The sequence below is a fragment of the Eubalaena glacialis genome, chromosome 16 (assembly GCF_028564815.1).
Source record: "Eubalaena glacialis isolate mEubGla1 chromosome 16, mEubGla1.1.hap2.+ XY, whole genome shotgun sequence".
In the NCBI taxonomy this organism is placed as follows: Eukaryota; Metazoa; Chordata; class Mammalia; order Artiodactyla; family Balaenidae; genus Eubalaena; species Eubalaena glacialis.
The window spans coordinates 29,781,727-29,799,998 of record NC_083731.1 but is presented as its reverse complement, the minus strand read 5'-3'; the positions used below and the strand labels follow the sequence as shown (position 1 = coordinate 29,799,998).

The 18,272-nt window shown below is 35.2% G+C and overlaps 1 protein-coding gene across 4 annotated transcripts in view; it reads right to left on the bottom strand.

Annotated features, from left to right (window-relative positions):
• MYCBP2 (MYC binding protein 2) overlaps positions 1-18,272 on the bottom strand; it is a 268,376-nt gene that overhangs the window by 103,459 nt on the left and 146,645 nt on the right. For all 4 annotated transcript variants that reach the window (XM_061171161.1, XM_061171158.1, XM_061171160.1 and 1 more), the window contains 8 exons: positions 17,306-17,484; positions 14,705-14,847; positions 13,145-13,245; positions 12,230-12,448; positions 6,911-7,136; positions 5,836-5,954; positions 5,108-5,195; positions 2,719-2,768 (listed from right to left, as the gene is read on the bottom strand). In XM_061171161.1, coding sequence (XP_061027144.1) covers positions 2,719-2,768; positions 5,108-5,195; positions 5,836-5,954; positions 6,911-7,136; positions 12,230-12,448; positions 13,145-13,245; positions 14,705-14,847; positions 17,306-17,484 — 1,125 coding nt within the window. The remainder of the gene's footprint in view (positions 1-2,718; positions 2,769-5,107; positions 5,196-5,835; positions 5,955-6,910; positions 7,137-12,229; positions 12,449-13,144; positions 13,246-14,704; positions 14,848-17,305; positions 17,485-18,272) is intronic.

Genomic DNA, 18,272 nt, shown 5'->3' with positions numbered 1-18,272 from the left:
CGGGTCCTTTCTCTCTGTCTTCTCCTTCTGGGACCCCTATAATGCGAATGCTGGTGCATTTAATGTTGTCCCAGAGGTCTCTTAGGCTGTCTTCATTTCTTTTCATTCTTTTCTCTTTATTCTGTGCCGTGACAGTGAATTCCACCATTCTGTCTTCCAGGTCACTTATCTGTTCTTCTGACTCAGTTATTCTGCTACTGATTCCTTCTAGTGTATTTTTCATTTCAGTTATTGTATTGTTCATCTCTGTTTGTTTGTCCTTTAATTCTTCTGGGTCTTTGTTAAACATTTCTTGCATCTTTTCGATCTTTGCCTCCATTCTTTTTCCGAGGTCCTGGATCATCTTCACTATCGTTATTCTGAATTCTTTTTCTGGAAGGTTTCCTATCTCCACTTCATTTAGTTGTTTTTCTGGGGTTTCATCTTGTTCCTTCATCTGGTACCTAGCCTTCTGCCTTTACATTTTGTCTATCTTTCTGTGAATGTGGTTTTCATTCCACAGGTGCACGACTGTAGTTCTTCTTGATTCTGCTGTCTGCCCTCTGGTGGATGAGGCTATCTGACATTTGTATATTTTAAAATATAAAACTTTAATTACATGAATTTTTTTGTATTTGCACCCAAGTTTAGATAGGCCTTTTGGGGGAAATAATTTCCTTCCCATGCCCTAGTGCTCCTTTAGCCTATAAAGTAGAAAACTTTCAGGAGGGAAAAACTTGGGATAATATTTCCAGCGTCTTTCTTCCCACAAAAAAGAAGTGATTTATCAGAGATCTGCATGCTAGATGCAATGGTGCATCCCCTCCCACTCTAGCTTTCTACATGTGCCACATCCCTATTTGTCAGGGCCAGGGCTCCCTTTTGAAGACAGCTGTAAAGGTCTCCCTCTTTTTGTGTCTCCATTACTGGCAGCTATCATGGGTACACTGTGTCTGTTCTCTTGGGCAGGTGGGTACCAAGGTCTTGACTTGGGCAAAAAGTAGATGGAAGTCTGACTGTGGCTGCACATATACTGCATTAGCCTGTGTAAGCCTTATTAAAGTTAAGAAAAAAAGGCAGATAAAACTGAAATTTTAGTTCTCACCTATATGAGAAGCAAGCCTTATATTTTGGAAAGACTTGCTTTAAGGGCTAAAACTCTAGAAAATTTTTAATGACCATATAATACATTTCAAAACATACTATTTTTCATAGAGAAGCATTATATTTCCATTTCTATCAATTTCTACAACAAGTAACTTCTGCATTCTATAAGCCATGCAATTTCAAAGTCGTAATCTTTAAAGTCAAACAGACTTGAGGTCAAATCCTGACTCTGGATAAGTTATTGCTGTGTGCTCTTGAGCTAACAAGTTACCGACCATTCCTGAATCAGTGAAATGTATAAACTGGTGATCAAATGATATCTCTTCCGTGGTTATTATAAAATTTAAATTAAATAACACATTTAAATGCCCACCACCTGCCTAACAAGCAGTAGGTGTTAGACCATCACAGTGACGACCTTACATGCCAAAACGGTGGGTAATTTGGGAAATCACTTTTCTCTTTACAGCAGTACGATAAAGACCTCTTTATATCTGGCCTAAATGACATTCTATAAGCCGTAATAATCCCTGTAATGATAATATGAGCTACTTGATGGTTTTCCTTAGCTAGAATGTTATCTGACGCATAGTATGTTTATTAAATATTTTTTAAATTAATTTTTATTTTTGTATCTTAAGATACAGAGATTTAACTTTTTTAAAAGAAAAAACAAAAACAAAAGCTGGTGGGTTTTTAAGACACAGAAGTTTCTTAACATTATTGAGGACACCATGACTCCCTATGATTAGAGCATAGTGATCAAGATCATGGACTTTGTCACCAAACTGCCAGAGGGCAAATTCTACCCAGCTGCTTACTAGCTGTGTGATTCTGGGCCAGTTACTTAAGTTCTCTGCGCCTCAGTTCCCTTATCTATAAATAAGAGTCTCTAATTCATAGGGTTGCTGTGAGGACTAAATGAGTTAAAAATACGAAAAGTGTTTGGAATAGTAATTGATAAAGTTAAGATCAAATAAATGTTTGTTTTTATTATTACTGCTGTGATCAATTCATTTCAGAAAATAAATAAAATGTAAACCACTAACTCTAAGTATTGATATTTGAAGACCTGGATATTAGACTTTATCTCCCAGTAAGCTGAATTCTTAGACAAATCACAAAATGTCTCTGAACTGAAGTTATTATAATTGTAAGATACAAGAGAAAATACTGACCTCAAAAGTGTAATTGCAGAAATAGACAGATAATGTCAAAGACATGGTAAACTATAACGTGCTCTACAGATGTTATTTAAATTACTATTACTAACAGCTTTTTTCCTCTTTTTCTAACTGGTCAATAAAACTTCTTTCAAGATCCAGTTTAAATGTCCACCGCTGGGCAAAGCCTTCCCCTGGACCCTTGGCACTTGGTAGCTCTTCTTCCTCCAGCAGGGCTTTCATCTCACTCCAGAGTTAACACCCACCACACAGTACAACAAGGGCTCATGTGGTGGGTCTCTCCCATCAAGGGGAGAAATTATGAGCTATTTATCTCTATAACTGCCAATTATGGCATGAAATACTTAATGAATGAGTGCTATGTTCAAGAAAAATAAGGTTGATCTGAGTGGAAATTCTGCTTAAAATTAATGTGCAAAGTTTACCCTTACAATTATCAGGACAATACCTGTAATGCAGCCTCTTCAAGAATTTCAAGGTCTTCCTCTAATTCATTACCTGTTGTGTAAATGAAAAGGTTTACTAAAATATATTCATCCTTAGTTTATCTTTCTAGTCTTTTGCACTCATGACATCTTTCCCACAAATTTGATATTCCAAATTGAAGAGAACTATTATCGTTCTGGATAAATCTCAGTGGTTTAAATTTTCAAATGCTATTTTCAGTGTGAATATAAGCTGTAATTCTCAAGACAATATGCAAAAAGCAATCATCAAGTGATTTTCAAAAGATATATACTATATTTATGTACACAAATGTGTATTTTTGACTTTAGTGTACTTACTTTTTGACCAAAAAAAAAAAAAAAAGAAAAATGAGGGAACTGATTTTTCAGAATCCGAGCCTTTCTTGTTTGGTTATATTGTAGAAGAGCTTTACCTTTAGTAAACAACAGTTACTTAGAGGAAAATGTAAGATAGTGACTGTATTCTCTAGCCATTTTCTCCTTTACTGCTTGATGTAGAATATATTTTATTTATTGAATTTTCTTTGATAGTTTAATTAATTCATAAAATATTACTACTAAAGTAATACATATTCAAAGGGAAATATTCAAAGTATGCAGAAGTGTAGAACGAAAAATTCTGCTACCACCCCCTTCCAAAGATAAAGAGTGTCAACAGTTTCTTACGTATTGTTCTAGAAATTTTGTGTGCAAATAAAGTGTATGTACATATGTGTCAACGTACACACATGTGGGTACATACACATATATTTATATACTTACAATATAATGTTCACAAAAATGGGACCCTCTTCCGCAGCTTGCTTTTCTTAATTAATATAACTTGGACATCTTCCTTGGCCAGGACATAGAGGTCTACTTTTTTGTTGCAGTTTTTTAACAGGCTGCATACATTCCTACTGTATGGACTTACTTACCATTGCTTATTGAACCAGTTCCCAACTGACAGACATTTTGGTTGCTTCTAGGTTTTATAATCACAAATACTGCTATATTAATCTACCTTACAACATACCTTTTTTGAGCATTTGTGCAAGTATGCATAAAAAATTGCTACATCAAAAGCTACATGCATGTAAAATTTGAATAGCTGTTGACACATCTCCTTCAAAGAGGCTGTGCCATTTTCCCTCCTATGTATAGAACACAGATGTCTCATTGTCTCATTTCCTCATCATGTGTCAACATGAAGCAGGAACAAGGGAACAGAGAAGGGTGGAAGGCAGCAGGAAGAGGAAAGGGATTAGACAAGGAAGAAAGGAGTAAAGAAAGAGAAGGGAGGAAAGAAAGAATAAAGTGGGAAGGGTAGCCCCAGAGGGAAGAGATACAGATGGACTTTTGGAGGTGAGAACTGGGGAAATACAATAATAATGCCTTTTATTCCCAACTACTGTAAAAATAAAATGTTTGACCATGGATAAACATCATGGAATTAGTAAATATTTTACACCTTATTTTCATCTTTACAATTCTGATAATAAATCAACTCATGTATCACACAATTCTGTATCCTAGAAATAGGTACTCTTTGGCCATTGCCTCATTTCTCTGTTGTGCATCACATGAAAACTCTTCTAAAGAGCCATCTACGTTCAACCTGACTCCCCCTCCTGACTTTCCATTCTCTCACCCCACTCTGAAAGTCCTTATATTTCTCTCATTTTACTGATATATATATATATTTCTTCTTGAGTATATAAATAGCCAACAAGTTTAACCCAATGACAAATTTTAATTGATTTCTCAGTTTCATTAAAAAATCCCACCAATATCCACTCTCCTGAGGTTTTACATCTACCTCATTGGCTGCTGCTTCAGTCTTTTCTGCAGCCTCTTCCTCCTGTTCCATCTGTCTTTGAAATTTTGACAAGTCCCAGCTTTGACCCTTGGCTATTTTCTCTTTCTCATTTGCATTCTCTTCCTAGCTCATCTTTCATATGGTTCTTTCATATGGTCTTTAAATGCCAACTACGTTCAAATGACATTTCTATTGACTTGTCCCCTGAGCTCCAGACAATAAGCATCCAATCGCCTATTTGATATGTCCACTAGGATTTCTGAGAGATATCTCAAGCTTTGGTTCAGTACTCTATTTCCAGTGCTTAACCCAGGGCCTGGCACATAGCATGTATGCACATAAGAAAGTGCTTGTATGCATATATGTGTGTGAATAAAAAAACTAGAGAGATACTCTTCAGTCTCCATTTAAAAAACCCAAACAACCAGTATATTAAGCAGTTGCTCATGAATGTATGTGACTACTGAATTCATTTTGCTAATCTATTTTCAGAATGTTCTGCAATGAACATATTCTACTCTTAAAAATTTTTTTAAATCATAAACAAACACCTAGTACTTGACCACACTTACCAATAGGAAGTGCTAGATCCTTTTTCATCAAAGCTGCTGCACAAACCCCGCCAAGATTGGCTAGTTCTTTTTCCAACTGGATGACTCCCTGGAGAATTGCAAAAACAAAATCAGATGCTTTAAAAAATGTTTGGAAGATGAAATTTTTGAAAAGTGATGTGGATTATCAAAAAAAGCGTGACTTGCATTCAAGTGTAATGTTTGAAACTAAAAGGAAGCATATGTTAGGAGCTAATGGTTAATTAAGAGTGTAAGAGATTTAATATTATGTCTCATGCTGGTTGTTAAGTTTCAGACCGACAGGTTCATTGTCCAAAGATTTTTCATTCATTATTTTGAAGGAACATGATCAGTCTTTCACCTTGACTTTTTTTTTATTGTACAATTTGAAACATTTAGAAGAGATACTAAGTTAGTCCCATGGTGAAATTAGGTTCTATAATTTACTTAGAAAGGTATAGCTACCAGAGCTGGTTTGGAACAGGCACAACTATACTAAGTCTTTAAAGGCTGGGTCATGTTGCACAGACTCCATTCTCTTCACATATTAAAAGTAGCAAAACCAGACCACTGCACAAAATTAAACTACAGAATATTTTAAATTATACACTCTAGCTTAAAATAAATTTCAGACTTCTTGAATACAGAAAGCAAACACAATTTAAGGCAACAGCAGCCCTTAGAAACACAATCTTCCTTAACAGAATGAGAAGATAATTCATTCTCACCTCATCAGGTCCAGGGCTAAACTCATATCCAATTGCAAAACATTTGAAACCATAGAAAGAAGCTTTGTCATCTTTCACATAATCTGATGCCGTCTCCAGTGAAAAAAGGGCCTCATTTCCTAAGAAGAAAGCTAACATTGAGTTCAAAATCTGAAACAACTTTATCAAAATTTCCTTACTTTTATCTATCTCAAGATAGGTAGCAATACAAATCAGGTACTAAAAAAATCGAGTCTTTTTTGGGGTCCCTATATCTACTTGAACAAAGCTGTGCTTAAAAAGGACAGTAGAAACAATAAAACCATGCCAGTTGTTATTTTTCTTTATGATCTAATTCTCCTTAATCACATGTCCTAAGTTAAGTTACATGAGGGATCATTGTCAATTATCCGTCAATTACTAAGGTGACCCAGGTTAGCCTCTTCTGTTTCAGAGTGAGCAATCCTCTCCAGGCTAAAATCTGGCTTTGTCTGATTTCTTCACAAACAAACAAGGCAGGTCAGACTAGAAGAAAGAAGTTTCTAAATTCAAATTGGCTATTAGTTTGAGAGATCACAAGAGTAGTTATTGTTAATTGGTTAAAAAAAACAACAGACTGTAATAGCAAAAGTGCCTCCACCCACCCGGCCACATACACCCTCAAGCTCAAAAACAATAACTTCACATAACTCAGTGGGTTCGGTGGTTCACCAGTTCTCTTGAAAGGAAGAAGTCCTTGGTAACTTCTCAAAATTTAGCACTTACTGGGAAAATAAAACACCTAATCCACTTTTTTCTATAGTTTGGCCCCAACTATACAGACAGCTACTCCTCAGTATTAACTCTCTGCTTTTGTCAAGCTAATCTCTTCTCACAAGATCCTCAAAACATTCTCTTCCCTAAAACTTGGTCATGTTGTGCCCCATGCCCAGAGAGTCTTCTTTACTACCCAACTGCAATCCAGACACTGAGTAGGTCTTGAAGAAATTCTTCTAAAAATTAAATAAACATTTTCAATGATGTATCCTTACTAAACATAATTATCATAAATGCATATATTTTACCATATAAAACAAAAAAGAAAAAAATAACTTACCTGGCAACACTAAAACCATGGTAGGCCACCCAGAGGATCCTGAAAATTTCTTTAATTCTATCCAGGAATTAAGATTTTCATGGACAGATGTCAATTTTGGTCCATATCCTGAATTCTGAACAGTTCTGACAGGAATCAACAACCGGAGGACATCTTCTGACTGTGCAGTACCACACTGAGGGTCAAACTCGATTGTCATCCACCGTACACACTCCGGGAATGTCACCTGAGGTCAACAGGCAAGAAGTCACTCGCATAAGATGAATCAGATTTTAGCGTTTTGTCTAGTTTAGAAACAGGACATCATACTGTAAAGATGATGCCTTCAACATACTGTAAAATAAATTTTAAGTAAGGAATTAAGTGATCAGAAATCAAGGTATTAATGGTCAGTATCAATTGTCTTGACTCCTCACTTGAAATATCTATTGCTTTCGAGCTAATATTTGCATTAATGTTTTTAAGTACACACTGATATCATTAGAAAAACAATTACAAAGCTGCTTAATTTCCATAAACATTCAGCTATCTGACTTTCCTATGGAAGAGTTTATATAATAAATTTTCCATTTCAGTCAGTACACATTTAAGGAATATAAGTCGGTAACTGACAACATAATTTGATAGGTATAATATAAAGATACATTGATGGAAATTAATAAATCATTAACATGTAAGGTTTTAGTCACTTTTAGGTTATCTACCATTCATAGTATCTACTACAAATGTTTCTTTTCATTAACAAAAAAACTTTGTAACTTCATATATTATGAGAATAAATATAAACACACACACACTTATACACTTGATAAAAGCCTAGATTTTTATATTTTCCTAACCTGAAATTTTACTGTATATATGAGATTATGATGGCACATAATTATATATATTTTTAAGGCCACTTTTAAGCTTCTGTCACCATTATGGTAGAAGGAATGCTGTAATGGTAGTCAAATTACAGTTAAGTAGGACCATGTCAAGTAGTAAACTATGAACTGGTTGTAGGACATGATATAAACCTTAAGAAATTTCCCAAATATTATATTAATCTAAAAAAAAATTACCTCGGACAATGGCAAAATAGGATTTTTTACAATCTCTATTTAAATAAAAAGCTCAACTTTGTTCATGATAACATAAATGTAAATTAAAACTAAACTGAGACACCATTTTCCCACCATTCCTTCCATTATATTGGCAAAAGGCCCAAAATTTAACCACATACTCTTTTGGGGAGGCTGTGAGAAAACAAGCACTCTCATACATTGTTGGTGGGACACAAAAAGACATAACTTCTATGGAAGGGAACTGTCAACATCTAGCAAAGCTACATATGCATTCACCCTCTGAATCAGCCATCCCAGATCTATCTAGCACAAGGCTCCTCATTCTGTATTTGTTTAACCCAGCCATCCCACTTCTAGGAGTTTACTTTGAAGATATGCTTCTAACAATACGGAAACAAAAAAACAAACAAAAACCCCCAAACACAGGCACAAAGTTATTCATTGCAAAAAAAATGAAAACACCCCAGATGCTCACACACATAAGATTGGCTGAATAAACTATGATAGGTCTTTACAGTGGAGAACTATGAGTCTGTAAAAAAGGAATGAGCATAGTCTCTTTAAATGGATATGGAGAGATTTCTATACACAGTGTTAAATTTAAAAAGCAAAGTACAAAGTAGTATACATAGTGTGCTACCTTTTTAAAATAAAGACGGAAAATAATACTACAACTAAATCAATCTACCTATCGTTCTGATTTTTTCCAAAAAAGAAAGCAGGAAGGATACACCAGGACACTTACTGGAGTAAGTGAGAAGCAGAGAAGGAAAAGGACTTACAATTCTGAGTATGTTATTTTGTATAATTTTATTTCTGGAGCCATATTAATATTTCACATATTTTAAAAGTAAAATTAAATCAACTAGGATAGGAAAAAGACTCATAAAAATTAAGTACAAATAAACAAATAAGCCTAACTTTATATTAAACTGATCATATACCCACTTACACATATACATAAAATGAACTACCCCAAGCAACTTCTGAATAAAGTACTTTGATTATCCTAATGTCAGTGGGATTAACAAAAGACAAAATTTTTGCAAAGAAACTGTTAATTTTATATAGTATTCAATATTTTTATTATTCACAGTGGCATACGTAAATGAAAAGGGTATAAAGAAAAGACCTCAATGGTGTAGACTGGAACTAAGAAGAAGTGCTCAAAATCTAATGAAAACACAGAAAAAGGACACAGAATCCAGCTTGAACAGATTTTCCCTGGCCAAATCAATTAAAATTTGAGCATCAAACTGAATGACAGCAAAGGATTAGAACACTGAGCAAAAAAGAGAAGCTTTGAGTCCATATTGATATAAACACATAAAATAAATAAGTAAATAGATTTTTAAAGGGGAAGGGATAGGAAAATTCTCCTTTACAACAGAACACCAGCTGGGAGGAATAACAGAATTAGAAAGCCACCGTCTTTATAGTAATGAATGATTTGGGTAAGAATAACCAATGGATACTAAAATTTGTTGAAAGACAGTATTTTTTACACAGTCTCTAACCCATAAATATCTACCCATAGACATTTTCAAAGGGAAAAAAAGATGCTTTTTTGGTGGAGCTATCACCTTAATCAAGTGACTAAGTACTTCCTGATGGGATGCACTGAGGAGAACAGGACATCGCTTACGTGGTGTTGCCACCCAAAATGCACAACGTGAATCTAATCATTAAAAAACAATCAATTACATCCAAATAAGAAGGATATTTTTACAAAACCACTGATTGTGTTCTTCAAAAATGCCAATGTCATAAAAGACGAAGGAAGGCTGAGGAACTACTGCAGAAAAAGAGATCAAAGAGGCCTGACAACTAAATGCAATGTTTGAACCCGATAGGATCCCGGTCTGGGTTTAAAAAGATTCTATGAACACCATTGTTGGGAAAAAAGGCAAAACGTTTAGCTTATAACATGATATACTACTACTCTTTATCATGGTAATAACCCCGTTTCAATGTTAAATTTCCTAAATTCGATTGGTACATTAGGGTTATACAGGAAACTTCACTGTTCTTAGGAACAAGGTGAGGGGTCATGATGTTTGCAACCTACTCTTAAATGGTCTGACAATAATAAATATAGATAAATAAAACAATCATGGCAAAATGTTAACTAATGAAGCCAAGTCAAGGGCATAGGGGGGTGTTCACTGCACAAATCTTATTACTTTTTTATACAGGTTTGAAATTCTTCGAAATAAAAAGTTGAAAAACATGAGGAATGAATACACATACACATCTGCATCTGTATTTGTGTGTCTATGCTTACATTAAAAGAAATAATGGAAGGCTAAACAACAAAATTATAATAATACGAAATGTTATCTGAGAAGAAGACATGACAGGGAAGAAGGGAACAGAATGAGGGGACAGAGATAATAAAAGCTAGATTTCTTTGAATACACTTTGTTCTACAGATTTGACTTACAACTATGTAATTGAACTATTATCAAACAAAACTTAAAAAGCAATTCCTAAAAATCTAGAATAAAATAAAATAAATGATGCCAAATGTACGTCCAATTAGCGGCATAATCACAGAGAGAGGGATTATTCCAATTTACTTTAAAACACAGTAGTTGACCATACCCACTTACTTTGAAAACATGGTCATTTCTCTGTACTTCCTAGTTGGGAATATGCCCAAAAGACAAAACACACACACACACACACACACACACACACACACACAAAGAGTGAATGAATAATTAAGGGATTTTCTAATTCTAATATTCCCAGTGCCATCGAGAACAGGAACTTTCGGTTTACAAGAAATGAGATTCAGGTGTAACATCCTGTGGTCCTTATTTTGAATGAGTATCATCAGTACAAACTCATGAGGTATTTTATCATTCAAAAAATACGTATACACATAAATGTGTCTGTTCATAAATACACCCACATACATAAATATATATACAAATAATATATGCCTGTGTATATAAATACATGTGTGTTTATGTGTGAGTGTATGTACTAGTTCTATACACTATAAATATCTAGAAACAATGACAACCCAGGAGAAATGAGCATTCCCAGTGCCATAATTTGGCTTTTAAAGACTCATTACCATTTAAAGGAATCACGGCACTTTGAAAAAGATGGTGGGTTTCAGATTTGAGGCAGGAAATGTGTAAGCTCTTATAACGTCTTATACCAGAGGCTGTAACATCTTATAACATCTTACACCAGAGAGTGAGGATGTTATGAATGACTACAAGGGGTGTGTCTAAAGGACTCAGGAGTCAAGCTGAAGAGGATCCTATCAGAAAAACACACGATCCAGTTTCTTAAATAAAATTCAAGGAAACAAAAAAGAGAGAGATGGAGGGGGATCAACAGATTAAAAGAGACTTAAGAGACATAACCAATCCCAATGCATGAATCTTATTTGGATTCTAATTCAAAGAGTTTAAAATGTGCACATTTGATAACCTAAAGGAATTATTCGTTTTTTTAAGTGTGATAATAACATGGTTATTTTTTACAGGTCCTTACATTTTGAGATACATAATGAAAAATCCATGAATGTGGAAGGGACAAAGAGGGTGGGGAATAAATGAAAGAGGTTTGACCAAGAGTTGATAACAGCTGAATCTGGGATGATGGAGAAAAGGGGTAAACTGTACTAGGCTGACCTTTCATATGTTTACCATATTCTACAATAAAAAGCTGAATATTTTACAAGCACATAAAACTTAAACTTATAATTAATTTAAGTGGACAAATTTTCTTTCTCTCCCTTAATTTAAGTGATACAATTTAGAAAGCAACGAATAGGATTTTGAATACTCTATAATAACAACATTATACTTACAAATATTTTATAGGTACATTTTAACATTATGTATAGTATTTTAAATCCTACACTGGGTATGTAAATTTTCAGAGCTCAGGCTGTGGTACAAATAATATCAGTTCAAAAGAAGTGATTTTTAAATTTTAATGCTGATATCCACTATTACAATATATTATTTGCAGTTGAACATTACACATGACCCTATACTTACAAAAAGATATGAGAACAACTTTCCTAAACCCTATAAAACTATACTCTTTAACAGTAAAAACTGTCTTAAACCCTGGTGTGTATTTGACAGTGTCTAACCACCTGCTGATTCTCTTTATCTACATATAGAAGTTATACTTGAACAGAGACCAAGTATCCTTTAAGGTATCAGTATAGAACATCAAATCAAGTTTTAAGTTTAAACTGTCCCTAGGAATTGGTGCCCACCTTGTAGTGCATCACACATGCAGGCTTATAGGGGTGCTCGCTCTCTATGACAGCATAGTGATTAGAGGTTGTACAGGCAGAGAGGCCTTGTTCAGGCTGGTTTCCTGTGGTGCTATCTGTTGACTGATTAGGATTGAATGCAGGGGGTGCATACTTCTGATTCAGAATGGCAACTGAAGGAAGCAACTGTTGGACAAGGCCAAAGACTTCTACAGCCACCTAGTATAAAAAAAAAAATGATTAAATGAGATAAGTGTGAAAGTTGCTTTAAAATGATTAATTACTATAATTGTTGGTTATACTTATTATTCAGAATTTCTATTTAGAGTTTCTTCTAGCTAAGTTTTCGTTCAAAGAGAAATTTGTTCTATGGAAAAAAAAAAAAAAGACTTATCTTAAATTTATCTTAGGTGTTACATATAGCCTAGTCCATAGTTTTAAACCCTTCTGCCTTTTTGGGACCTGCAGTAAACTAGGTTTTACTCAAATTTAATTACGCCAAAGAATCAGTAGTTTATAATTTCTTCCATGTCTTGAATATTTCACAATTTTACAACACTCCTATCCTTTAACATTGTTATTTTTATTCAAAATGGAGATTTGGCATCGACATTATAACTTTTAAAGATCTCAGTGAACTTGAGCTTTCCTTACATATCATATTCTAAAATATATTTCCTATTCCCAAGTCCTTCAAATGTAAAGCCAATAAGTAAGCATGGTAATCCAGTAAACAATACTAAGATCAGAGAATTAGTTATTTAACTAATAACTTCTACCATTTACATGTCTACCTGCTTGTTACCTGTAACCCAGATGCCTCAAATATTAAAGTATTTTTAAAGGAAAGATACAAAGTCTAAATAAAATTATATTTACAAAAAAGATTCAAAGTTAGAGAATTAAATCACACACCTTGGGAATAGCAGCAGCTACTGGTCCTATGTAGGCTATAATAAGGGGAAGCAGCATGGAAAACAGACTGGAAGAGCTAAGCAGTTCTGGAATGTCATCAGCTAAAAAAGGCATTAAAACTATAGTTAGAAGGTAATTTCATTGTAATGTATATATTGCTGTACTAAGCCTGTATTCTAGTCTCTGGAGTAAAATTATAGTTGACATTGACTGAGTGCTTATAAAGGACCTGGCACTATTCTAAGGGCTTTACGTACATTATCTCAATTAATCCTTACAATAAGGTACTTTTATTATCGCCCCTTTTTAGAAGTGGAAACCAAGGCACACAGTGTTTAAGTATATTATCCAAAATCATACACCTGTAAGATGACAGAGCCAGAATTAGAACTTAGGGTAACAGTCATGATTTTAAACCACTAATCTTGGTGCAACACATAGCTATATTTCTGTCATTAGGCAAACTACGTAATCTTTGCGTGCAGGTTACTCATCTGTAAAAGAGGATAACAATACTTCCCTCACTGGATGTTGTGGTGATTCAGTGAGTTAATACATGTAAAATGCTTAGAACAATGCCTGCACATATTAAGTACTCCAAAAATGTTTGCTGTTATTAGCTATATTGCCTTCTATTTTTTCCAAGGAAAAAGCACTTTGCTGATGGACATTTTAATTATTTCTCCACGAACATGGTGCTGGGAAGATAAGTTGAATCTATGTTATGAAGACCTTTATACTGAAGGCCAATTATTTCCAAATACTTGTTTCTAGATCTGCTGTTGCATCAGAGTAGGCTGGGCAATAGTTTCTTAGTTCAGCCTAAACCCCTAGTTTGGATGGACCAAATATTCTTTATTTTCAGCAAGTTTCTCAGGTGATTCTGATGTGCAACTACATTTAGGAACAAATGTTATAGCTAACAGTAATGTTTTTGTAAATGTAACTCTGCTGCCAGTGTGGAAGATGACTAGATAACTAGATGGGGAGTGGGGGAAAGGTGGCAGGGAGATTATTAGGATGTTATCAACCCATGAAAAAGAGGACATGTGCTTGAACCATGGCAGCTTGAACTATGGGAGAACAGATAGAGAGGAGAATACAAACTGGAGAGCTTCCAGTGGAAGAATTTACAGAACTCAAATGAGACAAGTGAATCTGGGGAGATGTTTGGGATTACCCAGACCTTTGGATGAATGGTGATACTATTACTAGAAACAGAACACACAGAAGGAAAAACAGGTCTAAAGGAGAAAACAAAATGCTTTTTTAGACTACTAAAAGAAGCAAAGACTCAGTTTAATCAAGAGTTTTTCTCTTAATGGGCTAACTAAGAAAACTACAGTATAAAATAATTACTTCTGAACATTCTAAAAAATTCTGCATTAGTGTATGGAGAGTATGGCTGATCCCAAATTAATGTACGTATATGTGTAGATCTATAATGAATAAAACCCTCTGGGATTCTACAAGATGGTTCTTCTTCAGTAGCTCTGTGCATAAGTTGGGGAATAAAGAATCTAAAATATCACTATTAAGGAAGTAAAAGAAAAGTCTTACCATCCACGGCAAGAGCTCTGTGCAAGAGGTCTTTTGCAGCTCGAACAACAGTGCTTACCACAGAGAGAGCTCTGCTACAGTTTTTATCTTCTTCATTGGCTTTACTCAGAAGTTGAGATTGTAAATCTCCATCGAATTCACTCCTATAACATGAGTAACACATGAGATCGTTTTACATCGTGGGTAAAACACGATCTAACTCTAGGAATCATATCTGGATCACAGCTCACTTAAGTTAAAAAAGTTAAAGTTAAAAAAAGTAAATATAGAGCTATATAGTTTTAAGGAGTAATAGGGCTTCAAAGAAAAATAAAGCCCGATAAGGGCACAAAGTTATTTTAAATAAGATCATGATGGAACTGCTATTTAAACAAAGGCCTGAATTGTGTTAAAAAAAGATCTGAGCTGAGAGAAAAGAACAGTAAGATAAAAAAAAGAACAGTAAGATAAAGGTTCAGACAGGAACAAGATGGGTGAGTTCAAGGAATAGGGTGAAGACATAGAATGTCTTCACCCTATTCCTTGAACTCACCCATCTTGTGAGTTCCTTGAGCTGGAATGAAAGGAGAAAGAGTGTGTGTGACTAGAATGAAAGAAGAAAGAGTGAAGGGTGACAGGTGGGCAAGGTAAACAGGAGTCAGATCACATGAGGTTTAAACACCACAGTAAAGACTACATTTTATCCTGGAATGGGAAGGGGAAGCTATGAGGGAAATGTGAGCAAGGGCAGAACTTGATACGATTTACATTTCTCTAAGGTCACTCTGGCTGTGCGGTGGAGGACAGACTGTAGGAGAGCAGCAGTGAAAGGAGGGAGACTTGTTTGGAAGCTCTTTCCTCTAAGATCCAGTTATCCGGGTAGTTACCCAGGTCGGCGTGATGGTTTGGTCTAGACTGTTAATTATGGGAGCGGTAGAAAAGGTCAGATGTAGGACATTTTAAAAGTACAGCTGCCAAGACTTACTGACGTAAAGTGTGAGGGAAAGAGGGATGTCACGAATGCCCCCAAGGTGTTTGCTGTACCTGTGGATGGGGAGGAGCACTGTGGACGAGTACCACTAAGACGTCTATTAGCCAACCGTAAAGAGGATGTGTGTGTGGTACAGTGGTTAAAGGCAGTTCATCTGGAGTCCAATTTCCTGCCTACAGACCCCAGGACCATAATTTACTATGAGTGAGACTTCAGGCAGGATGTTGAGCCACTCATCTGTAAAGGAGGGATAGGAAACTGCCCACCTCACAGGAGTTCCTGTGAGGACTGACTGAGCTAAGACAAGGAATGCCTTCAGAGCACGGCGTGGCATAAAGGAAGTGCTCAGTACACAGGAACTCTCATCATCATCTCCATTACTGTCACTCAGATGAAGATATCAGAGGGAACTGGATATTCATTCCAGGGCTCAGAGGAGATGGAAGCTAGAGATATAAACTTGGGAGCCATCAGAGTAGCATGGTTTTTATAGTCAAGTGATTTGAATCTTTTAAAACTTAATTAATTAAAATTTAAAGCTGAAGATATTTAAACCTTGGTGGAAAATACTGAAATATCAAAAACACTGTATTTTGTGTAAGATATAAAGTCTGGACAGCAGATGCTTTTAAGGGGCTCTTCAGCTTTTCGAAACACGTAACTCTTCTTTTGTGCCTGATATGGTTTCCAATCTACATTTTGAGAAAGCAAATAATGTACTGTTTACTGTGGGGCTATATAACAGAAAAGGTTTTTCATTAGGGTAAAAAGATTAGAAAGTTTTTGTATCTCAGCAGCAACATGCCACTATGTAGCTATTTAATGCCTACTATTTCTATTCTATTTTACATGGAGAAAGAAAGCAGATCATCTACATCTAGGGAAAAACATTTTGTACTAACTGCCTAGGCAGTGTCCTCTTGACTGTTTACGAAGGAAACAGAGGAAGCAGTAAGCCTCTGAAAGTGATATGCAACTTCAGTGATTTGATGTCAAGTCAGGTTGAGGACCAATGTGGTGAACGGTACTCACTACTACCTACGATTCCAGCTAAGTTGCTAAAAGAAAAATTCAGACTCAGTGAGAAATGTATACTTAAAAGTGTTTTTTTAACTCAAAATTGTTGTAATTCTTTGTTTTCTACTGTTTACCTAAGGAATGGCTTTAGTTAAAAATATTAGAAACACATCATTATATATTCTAGGGCTCCAAGGACTAGATTCACAGACACCAAAATATTTTGCAGACTGGATAACTGGTTCAAGGTAACAACAATACTTTGGTAGAGATAATTTGATCATTAACTTTTGGTATTTAAAAAAAAAAAGAATAAATTCCATTAAAATTTGAAAATGCAGACCACAAAACTATAAAAGTGACAACAAACAGCACATATGCCCAGTACATAAATATTTCAAAGATATTAAATAAATAATGACAAAGAACATTTTAAAGTAAACACTGAATTTACATATGAAAATGAGATCTTTTTATACAAATTAGCAAGTGCAATGAAGATACGCTGTATAATTCAATTATCACTGCCCATTTAGCGTTTTGTACCTTGGTAGTAAATTGCACGTGTTCTACCACTGTAGAATAAACTCCCTGATCTCTATACACACACCTACCTGTAGTAGAGGATCTGTGGAATCTGTCCTCTGGTTTGATTTGTGCCGTTACTACTCAAGCTGCACGTGCTGAATGTAAACGTCACGCCATCAGGGCACTGAACCGTGGTCATTCCTCCATCTCCGTTTGCTGTGCGGCTTCCATAGTTCCTCAAGCGCACAGCATATTTAACATTTTCCTTCACGATAAAGATGTAAGGCATGTTTATATTTATTCATAATGTACAGAGGATATATAAAACGAGCTCTAGCAGCAAACTGGGCAAATACAGTTGAGCCTTGAGCACCACAGGTTTCAACTGCCTGGGTTTACTTATACGGGATTTTTTCCAACAGTAGATATTACGGTACTACCCGACCCGAGGCTGGTTGAATCCACACATGCGGAACCAGTATAGGGAGGTATAAAAAGGGCTGACTATAAGTTATACTTGGATTTTCCACTGCGAGGAGGGTCAGCACCCCTAATCCCCACGTTGTTCCGGGGTCAACTGTATAATGAATTTGTCATATTTATAGACAATTTGGTTAAATGAGTTTTTTTAACGAATCAAACAGGGTGATAACTAACACTTATTGATGTTTATTATTTAACAGAAACTGTCCTGAGTACTTTCTGTAATTTACTTTAATTAAATTAATCCTTAAAATGACCTCATAAGGTTAAGTGCCATTATTATCCCTATTTTACAGATGAGGACTCTGCGGCACAGAGAAGTTAAGTTACTTGCCCAAAGTCACACAGCTAGTAAGTGATGAAACTAGGATTTAAATACAGGCCGTGGGGCTCTAGTTCCTGCCTCTAGTTCTTAATCACACTGTAAAAAATATTAGCCATAATAAAAGATTTTAAATACATGAATTAATATTTTCCTTTGATGAGTTTAACTTTTCAAACAGTTTTAAATATGGGAAATAATAATGGTGAATCCATTATATTTTTATTTTAAGAGAGACATTCAGAGAC